The sequence below is a fragment of the Staurois parvus genome, unplaced genomic scaffold (genome assembly GCF_062004578.1).
Source record: "Staurois parvus isolate SC_StPar_1 unplaced genomic scaffold, SC_StPar_1.0 ptg000397l, whole genome shotgun sequence".
Classification (NCBI taxonomy): domain Eukaryota; kingdom Metazoa; phylum Chordata; class Amphibia; order Anura; family Ranidae; genus Staurois; species Staurois parvus.
In genome coordinates, this window is record NW_028318193.1 from 3,862,507 (window position 1) to 3,890,159 (window position 27,653).

The 27,653-nt window shown below is 44.2% G+C and overlaps 1 protein-coding gene and 1 pseudogene across 2 annotated transcripts in view; one reads left to right on the top strand and one right to left on the bottom strand.

Annotated features, from left to right (window-relative positions):
• Positions 1 to 965: 965 nt before the first annotated feature.
• LOC149455328 (actin-binding Rho-activating protein pseudogene) lies at positions 966 to 20,190 on the top strand (annotated as a pseudogene). Its single transcript, XR_016314078.1, has 2 exons — positions 966 to 1,078; positions 16,960 to 20,190. The product of XR_016314078.1 is annotated as an actin-binding Rho-activating protein pseudogene (transcript).
• The window catches only part of HINT3 (histidine triad nucleotide binding protein 3), a 37,877-nt gene continuing 29,120 nt past the window's right edge, over positions 18,897 to 27,653 (bottom strand). The window contains exons 3-5 of the mRNA XM_089686449.1: positions 27,271 to 27,340; positions 22,661 to 22,787; positions 18,897 to 20,336 (exon numbers count right to left, since the gene is read on the bottom strand). Of these exons, the coding sequence (XP_089542575.1) occupies positions 20,289 to 20,336; positions 22,661 to 22,787; positions 27,271 to 27,340 (245 nt within the window). The 3' untranslated portion in view covers positions 18,897 to 20,288. The remainder of the gene's footprint in view (positions 20,337 to 22,660; positions 22,788 to 27,270; positions 27,341 to 27,653) is intronic.

Below are 27,653 nucleotides of genomic sequence, written 5' to 3' on the forward strand. Positions count from 1 at the left end.
ACTCTCCCTAATGTTTTCCTATGGTTTCATGTACACTATGTCATTTACAGCCAGTTGAGTTTACAGTCGTTTTTTTGAACGCACCAAACTTGCGTTCAGGAGTAGATTTTATCAACGTTTCAAACGCCAAACTCTTGTAAACCCGGCTAACCTTGTTTCTAAACGTTTGTGTTTAGAAGTGTTTTTAACTGTTCCATATCCAACTGCTGTCCAGAGCCTTTTTTCATCATCAGAAATGCATGCAAAGTGTTTTCCATGTATTCAAATGGACCCGGTACACCAGCGCAGTCAGGTCCAGGTTTTGCGTGAAGGAAGAAATGGTAGAATGTGCCGCATTATGCTCATGATGGGATCCATAGTGAATACAACCAGAAAAGACAGGTAATCTCAACGCATACTGCTCTCTCTAAATGTCTGAAATAGTTATTTTTTTACTGTTTTTAGTGCATTCTGGGCATTTTGGAAGGTCTCCTGATGTTATCTTTAAAAAACACTTCTAAATGCAAACGTGCATAAACGCGGTATGCAAACGCAGTTAAACTATGTCTTCCAGTAGTCAGTTTCCATTGTTCAAAAGAGTTTTCCTAACGTCCCGTGTACATGAGCCCTAATTTTAAGAGTGCTGGATGTACCTATGTTGGGGTGTTCACCAACATATACAAGTAGTGGCCTGGAATTTTCTTTCATTGGAGATTATAGCCATTACATTTCTTTACATGTACCAAGCAAAAAAACCTTTGAAAACCGTGTAACAGTAAACTATGCTAGAAACATGCACTTTGACTCTCACTGCTCATGTCTGAGGCTTTAGAGAGGCGGATTATGATAAAAGGCCTCATCCCTGGAAGGGGAGATCAGTGCAGCCTCTCCCATACAAATTCCATGTCTCTATATAGCAGTGTAATCTGGAGGAAGGATTTGGATTCTGCAGCTGCAGAAGTGATTGGAGGCTGCTGGCATGTGACCTGTACAATGTATTGTCAGTGAGCTGATCGGCTTTGCAATGCACAGCTGAGATCACAGGAAGTTCATGGAGTCTGTGACAGTCTGCTCCAGCTACAATCATGTTACCACTCTGGTATGTCCAGCTTTTCTGCTTCTAGAAATGCTCAGCACAGCCTCTTGTATGGGAATTTACAGAGACGTCTAATTCCAAGAGGATTGCATACAATCTGCTATTTATATGTGGGGTAGTTTGTCTGTCTTGTGCAAAGCACTGCATTCAATTCCTGTCCTTTTGACGTACATAATACCTTTGAACTAGAAGAGATTTCAAGCTGACCTGTGGCTATTTATTTACTGGGCATAAGGCTACATTAGCACTTGAGCATCTATGGTCTTTTTACAGGAATTTTTTAAAATGTTGTGAGTGTTTTTGTAGGTGTTTGAGGCTTGAGCATTTTTTATTTGTAGCCAATAGAAAACCGGTTACTAGGAGATAAAATGCAATACACGCATTTTCACGTGTTCCAACTGAAATCTATTGGGGCCCAAAACACTTGGAGCTCATGTACGTTTTTGACACTACTATCAGGTGTGAACAGGCACAACTGAAAATCATGGGATTTTGGAGCTTCGAGCTATAAAACGCTCAGGTGTGAACTGTGGCGGACTGAAACTCATGGGGCCCCTAGGCAATAGGGGATCGTGGGGCCCCTGTGTCCTTGCCCAAACTCAAAAAAGCCTATGAAAAAGGTACCAGGAGCATCTCATGGGGCCCCCTACTGACCCCGGGCCCTGGGGCAGTGCCCGAGTTTCCAAATGGTCAGTCTGCCCCTGGGTGTGAATGGAGCCTTAAAAAGGAAGAACAGTCTAACACTATTTATTATTACAGGTACTCGTATAGCGCCGTCAATTTACGCAGCGCTTTACATATATATTGTGCATTCACATCAGTCCCTAACCCTCAAGGGGCGTACAATCTAAAGTCCCTAAATCACATTCAGTTTAGACAAGAGCCATTCACCTGCCAGCATGTCTTCGGAGTTCTACTTAAAAATGTTCCCTCCCCCTTCCTCTTCCTGCCTAACCTGTATAAAAAAATGTGTGTACTCACCTATTTTTAATCCACTCTGGTTACATGCTGCGGCTCTGGCTTCCCTGTGTCAGTGAGTAACTGCTGCAGGAAAGGGAACGCGGGGCCAACAACATTTGGGCCATGACAGTCTATGGGTGTTGTGAGGATTCCCAACTATTTTCAAGTGCTTCCTGAGCCAGAGCTGCAGGATCACATGCCAGGACTAGACAGGATTAAACATGGGTAAGAACACACTTTTTTTTTTTATACAGTTAGGTATATATTTGGACACAGGCACAATTTTCATAATTTTGGCTCTGTATGCCACTAGAATAAATGAAAATGAAAAAATTCAAATTAATTTGAAGTGCACACTTTCAGCTTTAATTCAAGGGGCTGAACATAAATATCCAGTACAAATTTTAGGAACTGCAACCATTTTTATACACAGTCCCTCCATTTTCAGGGGTTCAAATGTAATTGGACAAATTATTATAATCATAAATAAAATGTTCATTTTTAATATTTTGTTGAGAATCCTTTACTGGAAATGACTTCCTGAAGTCTGGAACCCATGGACATTTCCAAAGACTGGGTTTTCTCCTTTCTGATGCTTTGCCAGGCTCTAACTGCAGCTCTTTTCAGTTGTTCTTTGTGGGTCTTTCTGACTTTCAGTTTTGCCTTCAGGAAGTGAAATGCATGCTCAATTTGGTTGAGATCAGGCGACTGACTCGGCCATTGCAGAATGTTCCACTTTTTTTCCTTCAAAAGCTCCTGGATTGCATTTGCAGTGTGTTTTGGATCATTGTCCATCTGTACTGAGAAGCGCCATCCAATCAACTTTGCTGCATTTGGCTGAATCTGGGCTGACAGTATATCTATAAACACTGCAGAATTCATCCGGCTGCTTCTGTCTTCTGTCACATCATCAATAAACACCAATGACCCAATGCCACTGCATCCACCATGTTTAACAGATGAGGTTGTGTGCTTTGGATTATGAGCTGTTCCAAGCCTTCTCCACACTTTTTTCTTCTTGTCATTCTGGTACAGATTAATCTTGGTTTCATCTGTCCAAAGAATGCATTTCCAGAACTGGTCTGGCTTTTTTAGATTTTTTTTTGGCAAAGTTTAATCTGGCTTTTCTATTCTTCAAGCTTGTGAGTGGTTTGCACCTTGTGGTGAATCCTCTGTCCTTACTCAAGTCTTCTCTTGATTGTAGACTTTGACAATGCCCACCTCCTGGAGAGTGTCCTTCTCTCGTCTGGATGTTGTGAATGGGTTTTTCTTTACCATAGAGAGGATCCTGCGATCATTCACCACTGTTGTCTTCTGCGGACGCCCATGCCTTTTTATGTTGCTGAGCTCACCAGAGCATTCCTCTTTCCTCAGAATGTACCAGACTGTTGATTTGGCCACTCCTAATGTTCCTGCTATCTCTCTGATGAATTTGTTTAGTTTTGGAGCCTTACAGTGACCTGTTTCACTTGCATGGACAGCTCCTTTTAAATGCATGCTGTAGGTTGACAACAATAGATTCCAAATGCAAATATCACAATTAGGAAAAGGAGATGCGCCTTCTGAGTGCAGTATGTAAAGGAAGTTTAATAATCCACAATGTAAAAACTCACAAAATAGAGAAGTGAAACAAGCCCATCAGTGGACTGTTGCTGTGTCCTGCAGGGGTCCGTCCCGTGTACAGCTGGCCACTTAGGGAGGTGATAAATCCTGGGTAGCTGGGGAGAGTGGAGGTCCCACAGTGTAGGGTGAACGTCAGGCCAGTAGAAGAAGCAGTTAGCTCCAAGCGTGTAGCCTGTGTCCTCCCTTCAGTTCACTGTTTCTCTTCCTGTGTGACGTCCCTTCCGCCCTTCTGCGGTTCACTCTTGTTACAGGCACTTCCGGTTCCGGTTGGATGACGGAGGCCTGGATTCCTCACTGCCTCCAGCTCCCAGGGACCCTGCCTGATGTTCATCCTACACTATGGAACCTCCACTCTCCCTAGCTACTTTGGATTTATCACCTTCCCAAGCGGCCAGCTCCACACGGGACTGACCCCTGCAGGACACAGTAACGGTCCACTGATGGGCTTGTTTCACTTCTCCATTTTGTGAGTTTTTACAGTGTGGATTATTAAACTTCCTTTACATACTGTACTCAGAAGGCACCTCTCCTTTTCCTTTGCACACAGAGCTGGCTTACTCTGAGATGCCTGCTACCTGAAGCGGTTATTGGCCATAGACTTCATTGGGAATATGGACATACTGTATAATACTGGATATTAGCCATTAGTGCGCCGAGATCTCTCTTTTATTCAAATACCACACTTAGAATCAACTCCAGACCTTTTACCTGCTTAACTGATGAAGAAATAACAAAGGAGTAGCCCACACCTGGCCATGAAACAGCTTTTGATTAAACTGTCCAATTACTTTTGGCGCTTTGAAATAGGGGGGATGGTTACTCTTAAGAGCTGTAATTCTTAAACCCTTCCTCCAATTTGGATGTAAATACCCTCAAATTAAACCTGAGAGTGTGCACTTTCAGCCCATATCCATTATATAACTATAGCTTGAATATCTTTTGGTAAATACCTGAAAGAAACTAAAATTGTGCCTGTGTCCAAATATATATATATATATATATATATATATATATATATATATATATATATATAAAAATAAATATATATATATATATATATATATATATATATATGGACCTAGCTGTACAGGTTAGGTGGGATAGGTAGGAGGAGGAGGGAAAACATTTATGAGTATTTAGATTTAGGCTTTTCTTCCACTTTTAGTAAATGTTATATGCATGGCTTTTTTATTAGAATAAAATTAGTGTTTCTTTTCATTTTAAATGAGAAGCACAGCCAAAGCTTGTTTGGTTCTACTTCTCCTGTGGATCATAGGATTGCAGTTCATTCTGCGCTCCTGTGACCCATCTTCAGCCATCAGCAGACTAAAGCCCACTGTTGGCTGGTGCCACAGAGGCGGGGAAAAGATCACAACCATATGTTTGGGATCCACCCAAGAGTCTGGACCGGCAACTGGGAGAGATCAGCCTGAGCCAGCCGCTCCCTTCCCATCCACAGCCCGACACTCCATAGACCAGAGAGCGGTGACTGACAGTCACCGCTCTCTGCTCAGAGCGGCAGGGAGAAGTGAGCAATAAGCGATGTCTGATCACTCAGTTCTCATGCTTAGGCTGCATTCACGCTTGAGTGATATGTAGCTTGAAGCTCAAAAAAGCTTAAACCTAAAACATCAACTGTTATAGGCACCATAGAGAACTGATTTTTTTTGAAGTTTGAGCATTTTTGGAGCTTCGAGCTACAAATCACTCAAGTGTGAATGCAACCTTAAAGCAGGCGGGGGACAGATGCAGCATCAGATCGATGAGGCATACACCAAGGTAAGTATAATTAATTTTAAAAAAAATCCTAAACTTCTCTTTTAAAGGCAACCAACAACCACATTCAGGCCAAATATAAATGTGTTTTTACTTCAACAATTCTTGTAGTTATCATGGCCTAGTGCAAATAGTAGGTCAGTGAACATGATGCAAATTGTGATGCACTTGTTAAGCATGGAGATACAGATAAACATTTTTATTCTATTTAATATTCATTGTTAAAAATGCAACCACTGTATATGGTGAACAGTGCTATCTTGTAGCCCCAGCTGGTCCCGGTCTATAGGGGAAGAGAATGAAACTGACTCTTGTTGAAAAACACTGGGGGCCCATGCACATTTGTGCAATTGATACATGCGCGTTATATCATGTGTTAGCATGTGTTGCACTTACGCAGCCAATAGAAGGTTGTTTTTTTTTTTGCTGCAAAGCACTATAGTGCCCCATGTTGCAGTTTACGTTTTGGGGTGCTATATAAAATTAATAGCACCACAATACATCAAAACCTGTTACGTGCAAATTTTATGCAAAGCACTCTTATACAGGATTTATATAGCACCAACAGTTTACGCAGCGCTTTACAACATAAGGGCAAACAGTATAATTACAATACAAATGTAAAACATCGCTTAAAGCTTACCTCCAAGTATGTGTACCTCTAGTCATTTGTATTTGACTCTCGCCAATTCTATGGGTCAGCTCTGTGTTCACCTTGTCTAATGAGTTTTTCCACAGAATTTTGCAGCAGATTTTTCAAGGTAGGTTGCTTGGTCTTTACTCAACCCTTCCAGATTGCTTGGTTTTGGACCAGTACACAGAATGTGATCACATAGCCAATTTGTACACACATACCAGGGCTAGTTTAGACAGGAGTCAATTAACCTATCGGCATGTCTTTGGAGTGTAGGAGGAGATCCTTGCAAAGACATTGGGAACATGCAAACTACATGCAGATAGTGTCCTGGCTGAGCTTCAAACTAAGGACCCCAGTGCAGTAAGGCATAAGTGGTAACCACTAGGCATCTGTGCCACTCAAGCATATATACACTGCTAAAAAAAAATTAAAAGGAACACTTTTTAATCAGAGTATAGCATCAAGTCAGTTAAACTCCTGGGATATTGATCTGTTCAGTTAAGTAGCAGAGGGGGTTGTTAATCCGTTTCAGCTGCTTTGGTGTTAATGAAATTAACAACAGGTGCACTAGATGGGCAACAATGAGACAACCCCCAAAACAGGAATGGCTTTACAAGTGAGGCCACTGACATTTTTTTCTCTACTCATCTTTTCTGACTGTTTTTCACTAGTTTTGCATTCGGCTAGGGTCAGTGTCACTACTGGTAGCATGAGGTGATACCTGGACCGTACAGAGGTTGCACAGGCAGTCCAACTCCTCCAGGATGGCACATCAATACATGCCATTGCCAGAAGGTTTGCTGTTTCCCAGCACAGTCTCAAGAGCATGGAGGAGATTCCAGGAGACAGGCAGTTACTCTAGGAGAGCAGGACAGGGCCATAGAAGGTCCTTAACCCATCAGCGGGACCAGTATCTGCTCCTTTGTGCAAGGAGGAAAAGGAGCACTGCCAGAGCCCTATAAAATGACCTCTGGCAGGCCACTGGTGTGAATGTCTCTGACCAAACAATCAAAAACAGACTTCATGAGGGTGGCCTGAGGTCCCAACATCCTCTAGTGGGCCCTGTGCTCACTGTCCGGCATCATAGAGCTCGATTGTTGTTTGTCAGTGAACACCAGAATTGGCAGGTTCCCCATTGGCACCCTGTGCAGGTGAGAGCAGGTTTACCCTAAGCACATGTGACAGATGTGAAAGAGTTTGGAGAAGCCATGGAGAACATTATGCGGCCTGTAACATCGTTCAGCATGACCATTTTGGTGGTGGGTCAGTGATGGTCGGGGGAGGCATATCCATTGGGGGACACACAGACAGGCTAGACAATGGCACCCTGACTGCCATAAAGTAACAAGATGAAATTCTTGGACCCATTGTCAGTGTCAGAGATCCAGGTATGACCAGAGATGTGTGGACTGACACAGGGAAACGCAGGCTTCAACTATAGTGTAAAACAATATAATTTATTAAGACTATACAGTACACACAGTGCAAAAACCAAACCTCCAACAAATCACAATATGTGCGGGAACGCAAACGCAGTCAGGCAGGCCGGGTCGGTAACTATCGTGCAAGGTACAAAGGAGCAGGCAGGAGAGTGGTCAGGAATAGCCAGGGTCGGTGCAGAGTTCTAGCAGAGTCACGATCAGGCAGGAATATCAGGCAGGAGGCAGACAGGATGCAGGTACAGGGGCTCATGGGAACAAACACCAAGGCACTGACTGCAGGCCTGGCCATTGCTTAAATACACCTCCTGCAATCAGCCTCAGGTGATGGCTTGACTGCAGGAGTGAGATTCTGGCTGCTGAGAGCCCCCGCTGGCCAGCACTGGTACTGCAGCCGACAAGGCAGGTGAGCCCCAGCACCACCTGTGGTGAGTCCATTCCTGACAGTCAGACCCTAAGCTGGTGCAGTTGGTCCTGGGTTCTTCTGGTACATGACAATGCCTGGCCTCATTTGGCGAGAGTATGCAGTCAGTTCCTGGAGGATGAAGGAATTGCTACCATTGAATGGCCCCCATGCTCGCCGAACTTAAATCCAATAGAACACCTCTGGGATATCATGTTTCGGTCCATCCGGCATCTTCAGGTTGCACCTCAAACTGTCCAGGAGCTGCGTGATGCCCTGGTCCAGATCTGGGAGGAAATACTCCAGGACACCATCGTTCGTCTCATTAGGAGCATGCCCTGACGTTGTCAGGCATGCATGCAAGCATGTGGGGGCCATACAAACTACTGAGTACCATGGACTAGCCTGCTGCATCATTTTTTCACTTTGATTTTCAGGGTGTCTTTGAATTCAGTCCTCTGTAGGTTGATACTTTTCATTTCCGTCAAACGATGGAGCATCCTTATGTTCCTAACACATTACCCAGTTCATATCAGTATAGATATCCAACATGATATTTTTCCCCATTGAGATCTGATGTGTTTTCAAAGTGTTCCTTTAGCCCGGGTGCACACTTGCAGCGAATTCCTGTGCAAATCACATGCAAACTGTGTGCAGTGCGATTTGGGCCATACATTTTGTATAGCTCAAATCGCACCACGATCGCACCAAAAAGGTGCAGGACCCTTTTTTGAGTCCACACTAGAATCAGATCGCATGGGTATTCATACCTATGTGATCCGATTCTGCACATTGCACCGCGTTTTGCAGACTGATTTCAGGGTATTGTTAACTTAACATACACCCCCGCAGAGGTTCACATGAACAGTGTGCGATTGTGATGCGGTGTGGAATTTGCACAGAAAACGCTGCGCATCCCGCACCGTATCAGTGTGAACCCGGGCTTAATTTTTTTGAGCAGTGTATATATAAAAAAAAAACCACACACTATATAATTATGTAGCCAGTAAAATCATTGCATGTATGCTTTATACAATATGTAGACAAATAGTAAAACTAGAATGATTGTTTGTCTTGCTATAAGCCCTTTACATAGTAGCCTGTGGCTTTGTACTGTGAATGTGGGAACAGGACTACAACGAGAGCAGTTGTCAGGGATCCCGGCTGCTCAGCGTCGCGCGCATGCGCAGATCGCCGACTCTTCCTGGCCGGCGAATACAGAGATCGCGGCGGTGGCCGCGCATGCGCAGTAGCGATCGCGGCCGCACCAATGGAAACTCAGGGCGCCCTATTTAAATCTGCCCTGTGCATTTCCAAAGTGCCGCAAGGTCTTGTTCCTGTTCCTGTGTTCCTGCTAGTACGTTTCCTTGTTGCCAAACTCTGCCTGTTCTGATTACGCTGACCCTCTCCTGCTCTGACCCCGGCTCGTTCCTGACCATCCCTCTGACTGACTCTCTGTACCACGCTGCCCGCTACCTGCTGAACCTGGCTTGTGACCCCGACCATCCTCCGCTTGCTCCCTCTGTACCACGCTGCCCGCACGATACCGACCCGGCTAGTCTGACCTCGCTCACTCCTAGCAGTCGTCCATCCATCCCGCTCGGATCGGGATCTGTCATCCCATCCATCCCGCTCGGATCAGGGTCTGTCATCCCCTTCACAGCAGACTCATCCCGGGCACATACCCTCAGCGGGACCCCTCTGCCACCGTCGGGGGTGCCCAGGGACGCGACCTGGTTCCAGTCTTGCACCAAGTCCATCCCCACCATCAGGGGCTCTGGTGAAAAGGCAGACTGGGACTTAGACTCCGCGTCCTGGGAAACCCCGTGCCGTGGACCACTAGAGATCCCGCTGGGCGGAGCCTGACAGTACCTTGCGGCCATGACTGAGTCTGGAAGGGGAACCTTCCCCCTGGACGATCTGTGCCAACACATTGCCACCCTCACAGAGGGGGTTAGGCTCCTCCAGGAGGGCTATACAGAATTAGGTGACCATTTGCAGACCTTAGCCACCCTTACCGGGCAGGTTAAAGAGCGCCCTGGGGAAACACTAGTTCTGACATCTGCACCGGAGCCCCGAGTTCCCTTACCGGAACATTTTTTCGGGGATCGAGGTAGATTCAGGAGGTTTCGTATTTCCTGCCAGTTATACTTCGACCTCCAGCCTCGAACGTTCTCATCAGAAACCATAAGGGTCGGGTTCATTATTTCTTTATTACAAGAGGAACCCCAAGCCTGGGCCCACCGACTACTAGAAAACCGAGACCCTCAGTTGGGTTCAGTAACAGCATTTTTTAAAGCGATGGCGCTCTTATATGACGACCCAGATACGGCCACGACGGCCGAAATGTCCCTACGTACCCTAAGGCAAGGTAATCGGGCAGTGGAGGAATACGCCACCGAATTCAGGCGTTGGGGTGGTGACACCAAATGGAATGAGGCGGCCCTGTCTCACCAATTTCGCATGGGGTTAACCGAACCACTGAAGGACGAGCTGGCCCGAGTTGACATGCCTGAAACTCTTGAGGGCCTAATAACCTTATCTATCCAGATTGACCGCCGGTTGCGGGAACGTAGGAGGGAAAGGCCCAGCCAAGAGCAGAGATCAGCCAGGCGACTTCCAGTCCAGACCAAGTCTCCACGGGTCAACCGGAACCAGGAATTCACGAATACGTCAAATCTCAGGTCAGCAGGAGGGGTTCGGTCTCCACTAACGTCTGAGGAGCGCCAGAGGCGTCAGGTAAACCGGCTTTGTTTTTATTGTGGGGAGGCGGGCCATATAGTACATACCTGCCCTGCCAAGAGGAGGAGGTTTCCTGCAATATTTTCCACGGTTACTCCTAAGGTTAAGAACGACACCAGTTATTTAGCAGTATCTATCTCCTTGCAGCTGCCAGGGAGAACTGTGGTAACTACCGCAATTATAGACTCTGGAGCATGTAGTTGCTTCATAGATCTGGATTTCGCAGCTCAGCAGCAGATTCCTTTACAGTCAAAGGAGACAGGGTTAAATATCTTCTTAGCTGACGGGTCCCAAATTAGGTCAGGGGTAGTGGACCGTGAAACTCCACCTATTTTTACTACGGTGGCCAACCATCACCAGGAGATCCTCCGCCTGGATGCCATCGCATCCCCCCTGTTTCCGGTGATCTTGGGCCTCCCTTGGTTACAAGCCCATGACCCGCAGATTAATTGGAAGTCTGGATCAGTTCACGTCATCCTATTGCCAGCAGCATTGCCTCCCTAGTGCGTCTCCGGCACCGCAGGCTTTGCTCTGTCTGGATATGGAGGCAGAATTGGCTCAAGCCATTCCTTTAGCCTACCATAGTTATTTAGATGTATTCAGTAAGCGGGGGGCAGAGGTCCTGCCCCCGCACTGAACATATGACTGCCCGATTGATTTGCTCCCAGGCTCGGAGATACCTTTTGGGCGAATATTTCCGTTAACTGAACGGGAATTAGGGGTTCTAAAGGAGTATATTGACGAAAGTCTCCGCAAGGGGTTTATTCGGCCCTCCACTTCACCAGCTGGGGCTGGTATCTTTTTTGTGGAAAAAAAAGACAAATCCCTACAACCCTGTGTAGACTACCGAGACCTGAACAAAGTAACTGTCAAGAATCGTTACCCGCTACCTCTAGTCCCTGAGCTCTTTCAGAGATTAAAGTCAGCTTCTATCTTTACTAAACTGGACCTGAGGGGAGCATACAATCTAGTCCGCATCAGAGAGGGGGATGAGTGGAAAACAGCATTCCGCACTAGATTCGGGCATTTTGAATACTTGGTCATGCCCTTCGGCCTATGCAACGCGCCCGCCACTTTCCAACACTTCATTAATGATGTATTTAGGGACTATCTGGACATCTTTGTTGTCGTATACCTAGACGACATCTTGATCTTTTCCCCATCCTTAGAGGTCCATAGGGGGCATGTGAGGTACGTTTTGGAACGACTCCGCCAACACGGTCTATATGCTAAGGCAGACAAGTGCTGCTTTGAGCAGCATAGCATTTCCTTTTTGGGTCTGACCATTTCCACTACAGGTATAGCCATGGATCCCCAAAAGGTGTCAGCTATCTTAGATTGGCCTATACCCACTGACAAGAAGGCGGTCCAACGGTTCATAGGCTTCGCAAACTTCTATAGAAAATTCATTAAGAACTTTTCAGGTTTAGTTTCCCCGATTACTCAGTTAACCAGACAGGGGGTCTGTTTCCAGTGGACACCAGAAGCGCAGGAAGCGTTTACCACTTTAAAGAGGTTATTCACTGAGGCCCCTATCCTGAGCCATCCTGACTCATCTATGCCCTATATCCTGGAGGTGGATGCGTCTGAAAACGCAGTGGGGGCGATTTTGTCGCAGAGGAAGGGCGTTAAAGAGCTCATGCACCCAGTGGCCTTTTTCTCTAGAAAACTGACTTCCGCAGAAAGGAATTACGATATTGGGGACCGGGAGCTTCTAGCAATCAAGGTGGCACTAGAGGAATGGAGGTATTTATTAGAAGGGGCAGTACACCCAATATTGATATTCACAGATCACAAAAACCTGGAATATTTGAGGACAGCAAAGCGCTTGAGACCACGTCAGGCTAGGTGGGCACTTTTTTTTTCGCGATTTGCTTTTCACATTACCTATAGACCAGGATCAAAGAATACTAAGCCCGACGCGCTTTCCCGTATGTTCGGGGACCCTGAAGAGACGCCCCGACCCGACACAATCTTGTCCTCAGGGAACTTTTTGATCCTACAATCTGAGCTCCGCTCCAGACTGCAGACCGCATCCATAGGCATGCCAGGCACACCCGGTATTTCCTTAGTGAATCGGGAGGGGCTTCTTTGGAAAGAAGGCCAGATTGTAGTTCCCGAGGAGACCCGTACCTTGGTACTTGGATACTGCCACGACCACCCGTTAGCGGGACATTTTGGAATACGCAAGACCCTGGAACTATTGCAACGCACCTTTTGGTGGCCCACTATGGCCAGGGATTGCGAGAAATATGTTAAGACTTGCACCGTGTGCCAGAGGAATAAAACTACCAGAAACAAGGCCTGGGGCCTATTACGCCCACTACCAATACCTGACAGACCTTGGAGCATGATCTCCGTTGACTTTATTGTAGAGCTTCCCCCCTCCCAGGAACACACAGCAATCTTTGTGATTGTAGACCGGTTGTCCAAGATGGCTCATTTTGTACCCTTAAAGGACACACCGACAGCCCATGAGACCGCACAGGTTTTTATCAGGGAGGTGGTAAGACTCCACGGAATCCCCAAGGATATTGTGTCAGATAGGGGGGTTCAGTTTACGTCTAGATTTTGGAAAGCTCTATGTGAGACGCTTGGGATTAAACTGTCATTGTCCTCTGCATATCACCCACAAACAAACGGCCAGACAGAACGAACGAATCAGACACTTGAACAGTACCTCAGATGCTACACTACCTTCCTCCAAGACGACTGGTTGACCCTCCTGCCGCTAGCGGAGTTCGCCTATAATAACGCAAGTCATTCTGCTACAGGCCAGGCTCCTTTTTTCGCAAATTATGGGTTCCACCCCACTTTTTTGCCGGATTTGATTCCGGAAGTCACGGTTCCGGCCACGCAGGACATGCTGAGCTTTTTATCCTCTAATAGCAAATTGCTCCAAGAGGCGATGGCAAAGGCCCAGGAGAGCAATAAGAGGGTTTTTTGATAAAAAGAGAAGAGGGGAGTTGAGTTTGCGGCCGGAGGACCAGGTTTGGTTGTCCACCACAAATTTAAAGATGTCCTGCCCATCGAAGAAATTGGCTCCCAAATTCCTGGGTCCATTTCGGGTCAAACGCAGGATCAATGAGGTAGCATACGAGCTCCCTCTGCCTGAATCTATGAAGATTCATCCGGTCTTCCACGTATCCCTACTGAAACCAGCCACTCCAGACCCCTTCCCGGACCGAAGGTCTAAACCACCGGAGGCAGTAAACGTGGATGGGGAGGAGGAATTTGAAGTTGAGGCTATCCTGGATTGTAGGAAAAGGGGAGGCCAGACTCAGTTTCTGGTGAAATGGAAAGGGTATGGGGCGGAAGAAAATTCGTGGGAGCCGGCCCAAAATGTGCACGCCCCAAGACTTGTGCAGAGATTTTTTCGGAACCAGGCATTAGGAAGGGGTCGGTTGGGCATCCGGAGGCTGCCCGTAGGAGGGGGGCAATGTCAGGGATCCTGGCCGCTCAGCGTCGCGCGCATGCGCAGATCGCCGACTCTTCCTGGCCGGCGAATACAGAGATCGCGGCGGCGGCCGCGCATGCGCAGTAGCGATCGCGGCCGCACCAATGGAAACTCAGGGCGCCCTATTTAAATCTGCCCTGTGCATTTCCAAAGTGCCGCAAGGTCTTGTTCCTGTTCCTGTGTTCCTGCTAGTACGTTTCCTTGTTGCCAAACTCTGCCTGTTCTGATTACGCTGACCCTCTCCTGCTCTGACCCCGGCTCGTTCCTGACCATCCCTCTGACTGACTCTCTGTACCACGCTGCCCGCTACCTGCTGAACCTGGCTTGTGACCCCGACCATCCTCCGCTTGCTCCCTCTGTACCACGCTGCCCGCACGATACCGACCCGGCTAGTCTGACCTCGCTCACTCCTAGCAGTCGTCCATCCATCCCGCTCAGATCGGGATCTGTCATCCCATCCATCCCGCTCGGATCAGGGTCTGTCATCCCCTTCACAGCAGACTCATCCCGGGCACATACCCTCAGCGGGACCCCTCTGCCACCGTCGGGGGTGCCCAGGGACGCGACCTGGTTCCAGTCTTGCACCAAGTCCATCCCCACCATCAGGGGCTCTGGTGAAAAGGCAGACTGGGACTTAGACTCCGCGTCCTGGGAAACCCCGTGCCGTGGACCACTAGAGATCCCGCTGGGCGGAGCCTGACAGCAGTGCAAAATGGTTTTACTGTTGATTTTTGTTATTTTTCCAATCACAGGCTGCAGTAGGCCCTTAAACTGGCAGTTGTCTGTAGAGAAAGTCAGGACCTGGCTGCACTGCCTTACAGGAGTAGCTGGATGACATGCCTGGCTGAACAGAATGGGAAATCCCCTAACAAGTAATACAGTTCACAAATAGCATATCCCCTGTTTAGCAGGATTCACACTAGGGCCAGAAGGCTGTACTACATACAGTACTAGCAATCTTACACTGGGAGCTTGATTATTGCATACAGAAAGATAGCTGATGTGATGATGCACGTTCACTGTCCAATCAGCAAACAGGGAGTGGGTCATGACCAAGCTGTATTGTTTAAGTGCTGTGGAAAAAGCAAAGTGACCAAGCTGTGCTGTGTGGAAGGAGTGTTAGGATCACAAAACTGAAAGAACATTATCTGTTAAATCGTTTGGCCGGTACATATGAATGTACTTTGGCTATGTACGTGGCTGTGTGCCTGAATTCTCTTGAAAGGGTTAGTTCAGAAAATTTGTAAAGCTGCCCTATTACCAGAAAAACAGAATTTATTTGTTACCATAAAATACCTTTCTCTGAGTTCAGAGTTGGACACAGTTGTCCCACTCCAGTAGGAGGCTGTATAACCCTATGGTCAAGATTATAAAGAGGCTGTGTCATTCAATGAACATAGGTTTTGGCTTGACATTCACTTGAAGAACAAATTAGTGTGCAGATTCTGCCATTCAATCTAAAATCAGTGAATCTCAGGAAATTATGTTAAATTATGGGAGAAGCTGTAAACCAAAGCCTTGGTAGTGAGCATCCATTATGGTACTATAAGGCCTCATGCACACAGCATGTTTTAAAGACACTGCTGCAGTTAGCAGCATCGTTTTGGCAGAAAAGATGCCTGACGCTTGTAAAAGTGTCTAATGCTTTTACAAGAAATTAGGAGCATTTATAGGTGGCAAGCGCTTGGGCGTTAATACATTTAATTGGCCAGAATAATAATTTAATCTGGCCATTGAAATCAGTTACCACGCATTTAGGCACCTTTAGATACATTTGATATAATGATGGGCAGCACAGTGGCTAAATGGTTAGCACTTCCGCCTGGCAGCACTAGGGTTGTTGGTTCAAATCCCAGCCACAGCACCTCCTGCCTGTGCCTGCGTGGGTTTCCTCCGGGTACTTCGGTTTCCTCCCACGCTCCAAAGACATGCTGGTAGGTTAATTGGATCCTGTCTAAATTGGCCCTTGATTATGAATGTGAGTTAGGGACCTTAGATTTTACGCCCCTTGAGGGTTAGGGACTGATGTGAATGTACAATTTATATGTAAAGCACTGCGTAAATCGACGGCGCTATACAAGTACCTGAAATAAAATTTACACGAGACAAGAGTTTTTTTCTGCCAAAATGCTGCTGCACCTGGATGCACTAGCAGTGTTTTTTTTTTTTAATACAGCTCCTAAAAGCCCCTGCCATTAAAAGCATCCAAAAGCCTATGTGTGCATGGACACATAGGATAACATTGAGGGACGTTTGGAAGCTGTAAAAAAAAGTGGCTGCAAAAATGCCCTGTGTGCATGAGGTCTTAAAGTGTTAGTAAACCCAGGACCTTGCATCCACTATATCTGGTCTCCCACAGTACACAGAACATGGAAATGCAATTATTTTAGTAAACAAACTGCTAAATACCTATTCTCATCAGAAGTTAAAGCAGTCGTGTGACTTCTATCAGTGTCCAGCCCACCAATAGCTAAAGCTTGTAGCAGGGGTTTTCTTCAGCTCTAGGACAGTGCTGATTGGCACTGTGCTGATCACATGCAGCCTCCCAAGAAAAAAAAAATCCTCTCTAGCAATGCACACCAAACTGAGCATGTGCATGCCTATGGTTTAGTCTGGAGATAAGAGGTGGTCGCTTGAAAACGGTGAGGAACACAGAAAAAAAATGGATAAAACTGCCTTTTTACACAATGTAGAGGATTAACCCCTTAGGTTACACAGTAAGTATAACAAGCATGCTTTATTGCATATACAGACTGATGTTACTGTTGTGGGTTTAGCAACACTTTAAAAGTAAAGTTTATTTTTTGACAATGGTTATTCATTTAAAAGTGTGTCTATTTATCCTAGTTTGACCAACCATTGAATGGATACGACCAGGAATAAGTCATGGATCATTTCCAACAGAAAAGCAAAGCGCAAGGATGCAACTCTGTTGGTGATCTTAAGAAGACATGGAAAACTTGGGCAAAGGAGCATGAAGATTATCAGAAGCAAAACCCTTTTAGCAATGACATACAGCCTGGAGCTGCCCATTTAGACGCACAACATCCAGACTATGGCAAACCAAAAGCTGGTTCCCAAACAGAACAGAGAGGAAAGGATGCTCACAGGCACGTAGGAAAAGAAGTGGAGGACCTGTGTCTTGTCATGAGAACAATCGGAGTGAAGGGAGAGGATGGACTTACTAGAGTCACATTTGGGAGGTTGTTTGAAGCATATGTGACTATATCCAACAAGGTTGTGGGTGTTTTACTGAGGGCCAGAAAACACGGGCTTCTTCAGTTTGAGGGAGAGATGTTGTGGCAAGGACGCGATGATCAGGTTGTTATCACTCTGTTAGAGTAAAAAATGCTCATTTTATTGTAAACCAATGTTAACCAACTTACTGGATCCCAGAGTGGTAGATTCAACTCTGCTGCCAGTAGCCTTGGACAGGTTTCGCACCCTGAAAAATTACAAAATGGTAGAACTCTCTGAAGAAGGCTTCTGACACCGGAAACTACTGATCGAAGACCTGGTAGCTTTTACACACCATCAATAGATGATCCTTTACTTAGCACCTCATCATATGCACTACACAACAGGATCTTTAGGATTACACACATCTGGAAGGTAATATCTTCCAGCAAAGTCAACATAGCTCTACTTTAGAAAGAAAAAAAAAAGAGTAAGTATGCTAGGCAACAGTGCTGCTTTTGTTCATAAAAATATGAAAAGGACCCCACGCCACTTCCAATAACAGCATTATTGCAATACAGTAGTGGGGGGCTAGACTTTGAACTGCTTTTTGAGTTTTCAACTGTCAGATAATTTTCATTACAAAACTAGCATTCCTGTTTTAGAACAAGGGTATATTGCACTGCAGAATGTCTGGCATAGATAATGAAAGATCAGAATGATGCATACAAGTAGTGCAGCCTTCGCTTTGGAATTGATGTACTGGACTATCCCTTTGGTCTGTGATCTTGTTATCCTGGATTGTGCCTTCTCTTGCTACCCGATTAAAAAAATGCCAATACTAATATTTTTCTCTAAGTCACCAGTTGAGTCAATCCTGCTTTTGAAGTTTGGTTGGTGATGAAGAAGGCAAACAGAGTGAGAAGTTACAATACACGGGATTTAGGAAGTATATTAGTCGAACTGAACCTGCGAAGTGTGTCATGAATTACAAAAAAACTTAGATTTAGGGCCCAATCACACAACAAAAATGTCCTCCAGATCTGTTCCAGATGTATTCCTGCATGTGTAGTATTAACACGTTCTGATGCATTTTTGATGCGTTTCTGGATGCGATCAAGACGCTTTATTTTCTGACTTTTTTTGCACTGTACTGGGGTCTGGTGTACGTTCCTGTACAGTTCTGCGCAGGAAAAATGCAGCATGTTGTACTTTTTTTTTTTTTTTATTTCCCTGAAACTGTAATGCACTGGTGATGACTATGTCATAACCTACTTTCCATGTGTTTTTGATGCAGAAAAAAAAAAGCATTGTACTGCATGTGGTGTGAACGGGCCCTAAAGGAGTTCTATGGTCACAGGATACACTTTCATATTATAATATCAGCATTGTAATAAAAATACAGACAACCGTTATATTTGACAATATGCTTTTGGCAGGGATGTGGTTGGTAGCAGGAAAACTAAACCAGGAGTGATGTTCTTGGCTCTGCAGTGTGGCAGAAGTGTAACTACCACAAAACCTATAAATATAAAGAAGGCAGTATACTTACATCCCTGTGCAATACTGAAATACCTGAAAATCTACTTTTACAAAAACACAAAGAACACAATAAATTAATATTTAATATAAAGATAGGAAATCAACTGGAGAGTAACATTTTGCATTGATATCATTCCAACCTTAATATACAGTAAGCTATAGCAGAAGATACAAAGGATAACTGTAAAATGCCATGAGTAAGGCAGTTAAAAGGTTGTTATAAGTTTAAAAAGACCTATTAATGACTTTATAAGAAATACTGCAGCCTTATGGACATTTTCTGGCTAGTAAACTACAGATAAGCAGTCTAAAAGCACCAGGATGGTTTGAGGTTGTACTTTCTGGGGCTGCTTACCAAATGATGTAGATATTTCATAAAGATCCCTGTGTGAAAGCCTCCTATTACGAAGTAATGAGTAGCCAACTGCGGCCAACCATTGCCACCTTGCAGGTATTGCCCCAAAGTCCCACTACTGAGAAGAACCAAAATTCAGTAAAGCCAAAAAGCATGAAGATAGAAATAGATGCTAGGTAATTGAGCACTGGAACAGATGGGAAGAGATGCAACATTTAATCAAAAAGAGAGTTTGAATTAGGTTAAAATAAAACATAGAACTGTCTATAATGCATTATTTTAGGCTAGGTTCACACATTTTTTTCCTGCCGGTTTCAGTGTGATTTCAAGGGTAGTTGTTCAGCGATTCAGATGTGATTCTGCCAAATTGCAGCATTCTCAGTCAGTCTCTCTCTCCTGACATGGATCAGGAATGGGAGATAAGAAACAAAGCAAAGACTTGCAGAAAAGTACTGGAATCGTGTTATCTTTGGACAGCTAAGCAATTTCCATTTAAGTCTACAAATCGCACTGCACTGCACTAAACTCGCACAGGACATTTTTTAAAATTGCATCAGAACTGCACTGCATGTATGTGAACAGCCTCCATAGAAACTCATGTTATTTTACTGGTCATGCGATTCCATGCATTCTGGAAGGCATCAGATATCGCATCGGTGTGAACCAGGGCTTATGCACAAGGTGTCTTCAGCATGACAGTATCTTCCAGAATAAAAATTGTCAGGCTGAGGGGCCTACTGCAAAATATAAACAATAATTAAATGCTGTGCCTCCTATATGATCAGAAGTAGCTACTCAGTAATTTGTACTTCTATTAAGAGGCAGCCTACTAAATATATATATAAGAGTTCTAAAATAAATAACATGCGTTAGTCCTCACAGGATCTTCTGAAATATACACATCCTTCTTCAGCTGCTCTACAATATGAGCATGTTATATAAAGTACATTAGTAATTTTCACTGCTTGCTTTCAAAGAATAAACACACCTCATTCATTAATAAACGATTGTGAGATTCAATCCAGTGTTCTATCTTAGCTGGACTGGCAGAGTGTGACCCATCCTTCTGGAATGATATCTAAACATTTGAAGAAATGGTATTTCAGCTTGTAGCTGTGTTTGCTTGAAGGCGCTCAAGTAGCTGATCGGCCTGTAGAATAGAAAACAACAAATGTAATTTCATTAGACGGAAAAGCTGCTGCTGCTTTTAGCTACTGGTGATAGAAAATGACACAGCACAGTGGTCCATACTCAGATCCACCCTCAATACATATTAAACATCATAGGTTCTGTCTTTGGTACTAAGATATATTTCTCACTGAAATCCTTCTACTTTGGGTTTAACCCTTTCATAGCTAGAGGTCTTCACATGGTTTACAACAGTTCTTTCATTTTTACAACCCTGATAAAATGTGCATTACATGACTGAAATTCCATTAAGGCTCCATTAGTTGTATAAGTTCTTGAAGCCCATCTCCAGGCAAGAATTAAACCCCTTCCCACCCTCCCTGTCTTGTTTTAGTTATATATTCTTATATTAAAGGGATAGTAAAGCAGATTTTTCTTCTTGTCATTCAAAGTGCGACAGCGCTGAAAGCTGGAAATTGGTCTGAGCAGGAAGGGGGTATAAGTGCCCTGTAGACTAGCGGTTAAAGTGCACTTTAATCACAAGTTTGCAGATTTCTGTTTAAATGTGTAGTGTGGATGACTTTTCATATGCTGCGTTTGACTTTTACTTTGGACAAACCATACCCCTTTGAGATTCATTTGCATCAAAGGCAAAGCACATCAAACACTTGCAACAGAAAGTACGCATTTGAGTAGCATGGCCTTTAAATGTAACACATAACACTCAAGTACAAAAATGATGTACCTGACCCCTGACCATGAACAGATATGCAGCAACTAACTGGGACCTGGGATTCTCTATGGCCTTTTGGCTTCAGCTCTGCTATCCGAACAGCCCAGAGGTCATAGGCTTTCCACACTTCCCCTCTTTGTGTGTCATTATGACCCTATATTTGTACAAAAGGACAAAGACCATCACTGAACAGATCAAATTTCCTTGTCCCAGTCATATCCTGTGTTCTCCCTTTTCATTTGTTGACAGTGCATTTTTCTGAAGCAAGCAAGAATTGACTTAAAAAGCGCAGAACAGGAGACATTGGGTGGGGATACAACTACCCTATTACACACCCAGTACTTGCCAAATAATAATAAAAATGATTCCTACAGAGAACTTCCCTCAGCTGGTAGCACCCCTTCATCACTTACCACTAATGCATATGCTGACATATGGATAATATGAAATATGGAAATTACAAAAAGGTAAAATAGGTTTTTTTTTTTTTTTTTTTTAGGTATGTATGCATGCACAACTTCCAAATTGCAATTTCTGTTTTTGCAGTAAAAAATACTTTAGTTCTACTTTAAATATTAGATAATCTTTACTCAAGCATTACAGTGATACCAAAAGGTTCAGATTTTCTGTTTTAAAAATAACAAGTATGTTATACTTACCTGCTCTGTGTAATGGTTTTACACAGACCAGCCCCGATCCTCCTCTTCTTGGGTCCCCTGCCAGCACTCCTGGCTCCTCCCCCCTACTGAGTGCCCCCAGAGCAAGATGCTTGCTCTGGGGACACTCGTGCGTGCTCGCTCCTGAGCCGCCTCTGTCTCTATAAGCCCTACAGAGCTTGGCGCAGCCCCGCTCCCACCTCATTGACTATGATTGCCAGCAGTGGGAGCCAATGGATCCCGCTGCTGTGTCTGAGCCAGTGAGTAGGGACAGACCCGGGAGAGCTCTCGTGCACATCACTGGATCAAGATCAGACTCAGATAAGTATTATGGAGCCCGAGGAATAGAATAGAATGCATGAAGGTAAAAAACCTTCAGCCTTAACAATCTAAGACCTATTACAATATTCTTGTAGTTGCATAGGCTTTAACCGCTTCCCGACCGCCCTATATTGCCCTCCTGAGGATTTACCCTCCTTCCTGACCAGGCCATTTTTTGCATTACGGCGCTGCATTACTTTAACTGACAATTGTACGGTCATGCAACGCTGCACCCAAATGAAATTTACGTCCTTTATTTCCCACGAATTGAGCTTTCTTTTGGTGGTATTTGATTGCAACACCACTCCCTGGTCATGCAAAAGATTTTTGGGTCTAACAATTGACTGCTAGACCCGAGCACTATTACAGGGAAGGAGTTCACATGCTCCTTCAAACCCTGAAATACTGAATATTGAAGCTAGCTTTGGAGGAAGAAGTGTCAATGGAATGATCGTAAAAGTGACCCTTAGCATAGACTCATTTTGTAAAGCGCTGCGCAAACTATTGGCGCTATATAAATCCTGTATATTAATAGACAATGTCGCTTTGTCCTGCATGTGTGCAGTGAGCTTGTCTCTCCTCTTGGTTCAGATGGGAGTACTGTGTTGATTATAAAATTTTGCAGCAAGCACTTACCGTGATAAACCAATAAGAATTTATTCTGTAAATCATTCTTGAAAGAAATCCCAGTTGGCTAGCTGGAGCCAGAACATGCAGATGCAAATGGCCTATCGAGCAGAAAGGAGGCCAATGGAAACCTAACCTGATATTAAAAGGAAAAAAAATATAAAAATCAATGAGTGGTTAGCATTAAGAAATCAAGCATGTCTAATGCAAAGCACTTTGCAGAGTATGCGGACCACAGTATTACCAGATGTTCAAAATTTAACCCCCTATATACCCATAGTCTTTCCTTTAAGATTTAAAGTATAATTAAAAGGCAAAACTTTTTTCTGGTTTGGATAGAGTGGAGAGGGGTTAGAACCACTGTTGGGTTTTTATCACCATCTGTTGGGAGATTCACCCCATTTATCTTGTTTACGGTTATCGTTGAGCATGAAAGAAAAACTACACATTTTGAATTATCCCCAGAACAGCAATGAAAGGGAAATTTTAGAATGGGGACATTAAATCTGGTGACCTTGATGACAACCAGAGATTCCCTCACATTGGAGGAATTTTGTCTCACTATCCATTTTGGCTATGGGACAGGAAGTAAAGGGAAATCTCCCCAATGGGATATAGATAGCCAAAAAAAATAAATCCTAAAATGAAAAAAAAAAAAAAGTTTTGCCTTTAGTTCTGTTGTAATAGATTTAGCAGTATAAATGTGTTTACTGAACTTTAGGTTAAACTGGCCCAGGGCCACATCTAGAGGGGTACTGGGGTGGGCTGCGCCCCCACAGATATCAGTTGCACTTTCCGGACCCAGGACCTGGGGCCACTGGGCTTCATCAGATCAACAAGGGGATTAAGAGGCCATGGGTATAGCTAGTAACAGCACTTGCCTGTATCTCCTGGGAAGTGATACTGCAACCTTTTTTTTTTGCTTCTCAAAGACACTGCAGTCAGATATGAAGGCAATAAGCAGTGCAGAGTCTCAGCTATGGAGTGTCATATGATACAGCCAACAAGGTCTGGGATGGAGGAATTCCCCTACCTCTCTGTCACTGAGGTCTGGGATGTGTACCAGGGAGTGAGATTTACTGTTAAGATAAAGTGTCTTGTCAGTAGGGAGGGACATTTCTTTTTGGGGATATTACTGGGGGGATTGCCTCTGGAAGGGGGTTTGCTTGAGTGAAAGGAGGTTGACTTTAGAGGTAGGAATCTTTGTGGGAGGAGTGTTTCTTGAGTTAGACAGGAGGTTAACAGTCTGTGCATTGGAATATCTAAAAAGGGAATTTCACATTGAAACAAATATACAAAAATACCAGAATTGCCACCAAACAAATCAGGAGATCTGCAATGAAATACACCCCAGGGAACCATTCTTATAGTAATCTGCATCCTGGAATCCATCCACTGTCATTCTTCATCCTAAGTATTTTTAAAACTTTTACTTAGTCACCCATGCAATAGAAAAGGTTCATTGCTTAGTTTTGTTTACCATAAAAGTACTTTCTCAACCTGTGCACATATACTCTCTACTATTATTCACACCAGCCAGTGCTGCTGTAGTGTATTCAGCATCGCACCACATGCTAATGTGAATATAAAAATCTATAAAGAAATATGTCAATGCTCAGTGAGAAAAGAAAAATGAGCTGTTCATACAATAAAAACAAACATATGGTAACTTGAATTGTGCTGAATCTCCACCATAAGTAAAAGTGCACACTCACCACTCAGCTGCTGTCTAAATAAATAGAACAGCAGGAGATGATTTGTTATAAAGTGAAGCTCCTGAGCAAGAAAAGGCACTCCAAAAGGAATAGATCTCTCTCTAACACTTTCTTAGCCCATTGAATCCACAAAAGATCACCAACAATGAATAAGGACTTATAGTGCAGTAATTTATTAAAAAACGATATCCAAAAACAGTAACACTGTAAACATATATTAAAAACATCCGTCCAAAAGTTATCACTTACATGTTTAGTCGCTAGTCTCGGATGAGATTGGCGGCAGGACCTCTTGCGTATCTAAAAACCTCTCTACAGCTGTTGCGCGCGAACAAGCATCATCAGGAACAGTCAAAAGAATAAAACAACCTCACTTAAATAGTCCATCCCCAATTAGGAAACAATGTCCGAAGTTGGTATTCTGGTGTAATTTCCGGAATAAGCTCCATCTTAATGACATCACTTCCAGGGATGTGGAACGCACGATATTAATGTCCGGTATCGGCGCCATCTTAACGGTGCCATATTCGGTCCAGTGCCATTAAGGAGAAGTCCAAAATACTCCCCAAAAAAATTATAAAAAAATACAATGGAAACCTGTTTGTATAAAAAATGGGATAGTACCCAGCAGCAAAAAAATACTCATATCTGAATATATGTATATAAAAGAATTCTTATTTGTACGTTTCTTAATTTAAGGATGGAGCACTCAGTACAATAAACGGGCATGGTAAAATACAAACATATACACTATATTGCCAAACGTATTGGGTTGCCTGCCTTTACACGCACATGAACTTTAATGGCATTCCAGTCTTAGTCCATAGGGATCAATATTGAGTTGGCCCACCCTTTGCAGCTATAACAGCTTCAACTCTTCTGGGAAGGCTGTCCACAAGGTTTAGGAGTGTGTCTATGGGAATGTTTGACCATTCTTCCAGAAGCGCATTTGTGAGGTCAGGCACTGATGTCAGATGAGAAGGCCTGGCTTGCAGTCTCCGCTCTAATTCATCCCAAAGGTGTTCTATCGGGTTGAGGTCAGAACTCTGTGCAGGCCAGTCAAGTTCCTCCACCCCAAACTCGCTCATCCATGTCTTTATGCACACTGCTTTGTTCAGTCATGTTGGAACAGGAAGGGGCCATTCCCAAACTGTTCCCACAAAGGTGGGATTCTGACACATTAAGAGTTCCCTTCACTGGAATTAAGGGGCCAAGCTCAACCCCTGAAAAACAACCCCACACCATAATCCCCCCTCCACTAAACTTTACAGTTGGCATGATGCAGTCAGGCAAGTGCTGTTCTCCTGGCAACCGCCAAACCCACACACATCCATAGGATTGCTAGACAGAGAACCATGATTGGTCACTCCAGATAACACATCTCCACTGCTCTAGAGTCCATTGGCAGCATGCTTTACACCACTGCATCCGACGCTTTGCATTGCACTTGGTGATGTAAGGCTTGGAAGCAGCTGTTTGGCCATGGAAACACATTCCATCAAGCTCTCTACGCACTGTTGTGCTAATCTGAAGGCCACATGAAGTTTAGAGATCTTTAGCTACTGACTCTGCAGACAGTTGGCAAACATTGTTGTTCCCATTTACTCCCACTTGGTTATAATACCACTAACAGTTGACCATGGAATATTTAGTAGCAAGGAAATTCCACGGATGGACTTATTGCACTGGTAGTAACCTATCACGGCACCATGCTTGAATTCGCTGAGCTCCTGAGAGTGACCCACTTTTTCACAATGTTTGTAGAAGCAGTCTGCATGCCTAGGTGCTTGGTTTTATACACCTGTAGCCAAGGAGGTGAATGGAACACAGGAATCCAATGATTTGGAGGGCTGTCCCAATACTTTTGGCAATATAATGTATATAAGAATATAGGAGAGAGTATAATAAAACAAACAAAATCTTAAGTAAATAAATATTAACTGGTGCCTATAAAGCAAATCGACATTATAGTCAATATTTAACCCCATAGGGGAAAAAGTTTTAATTCATATACCCACTTCTCTTCTAACCTAGAGACCTCCTTCATTCGATGACAACCTCTCCAATGTGGTTGGAGTTTTTTTTAAATAAATTACTGCACTATAAAGACCACATGCTAAAGTGCCTGGATTAAAAGCATAGTCCACCTTTCTGACCATATTAAGGGTGTAATATGAAACATATTTGCATTCCATAGCCCCCACCCTCAAACCACTCCTCACTTGAGTCGTGGGGTTATTCTCTCTGCACATGCCTGTTTCCTTTTGAGTTCAGTGCGGCTGTGCATGGCTCCACCTGCACAGTCGCCTCATCCATTCTCAGGAATCTCTAAATGAAAGACAAGTCCTACCTGCCATTGCGTCAATTGGTGAACAAGGGCTCCACCTGCACAGTCGCCTCATCCATTCACAGGAATCTCTAAATGGAAGACAAGTCCTACCTGCCATTGCGCCAACTGGTGAACAAGTGAGGTGAAATCAATGCACTAGTAGTCCGCTGTTTACTTCCTCCTCCATACCCAAAGAGGAACAGTCTGCAGGAGCCTGTGCACTGCCCCTGTGATGCAACCATTGTGCTTGTAATGCTCTGCAGGCTTCAATCAAAAATTATTAAATACATATTTTTTCATTAAAGTGGGTGCATTTATTACATTTTTGCAAAAGGTGGACTATGTCTTTAGGGCAGTTTATTTGTATATCTAGCACACAACAGACCAAAAATCATGCATGCAGCTTTTTGGTTAGGGGAGCCCAATTCATGGCAGTGCATTACAGTGTGCTGTGTTGAGCTGCAATGCTGGTGTGCTGGAGAGGTGCACTGATATACCATTCAGAATGAATGGCACCATACCGCACCACAGCATTTACACAACTTCATTCACCAATTTCAACAGAACAGGATTACCTTATATCCTCCACATCTGCAACATGATTTTTCTGTAGCACATTCTTCCCAACTTCTATCATATTCTGAACTAGAAGATGAGCACAAAAAAAGTAGTTAAGAACATCAAAAAATAAGAGACATCAAAACTAGTGATTTGAACTAACAGAAGCAGTTTAGCTAGTTAAAGCAGACTTATCCTGAGAGACACATAGGTGGCCACTGCCAATCCTCTTCTGAGGATGCTAGCTGTCTAGTTAGTATACTGACCACCTGAGTTCAGTAAGGTTCCAGCCAATCACCTGAGATGAGTTTATGGGACTGTCTGCATGGAGGATGCACAAAACAGCTGTGCATCCCCATGCAGGCAAAGAGTGCTTGCACATGTGTGCACTGTAGAATGT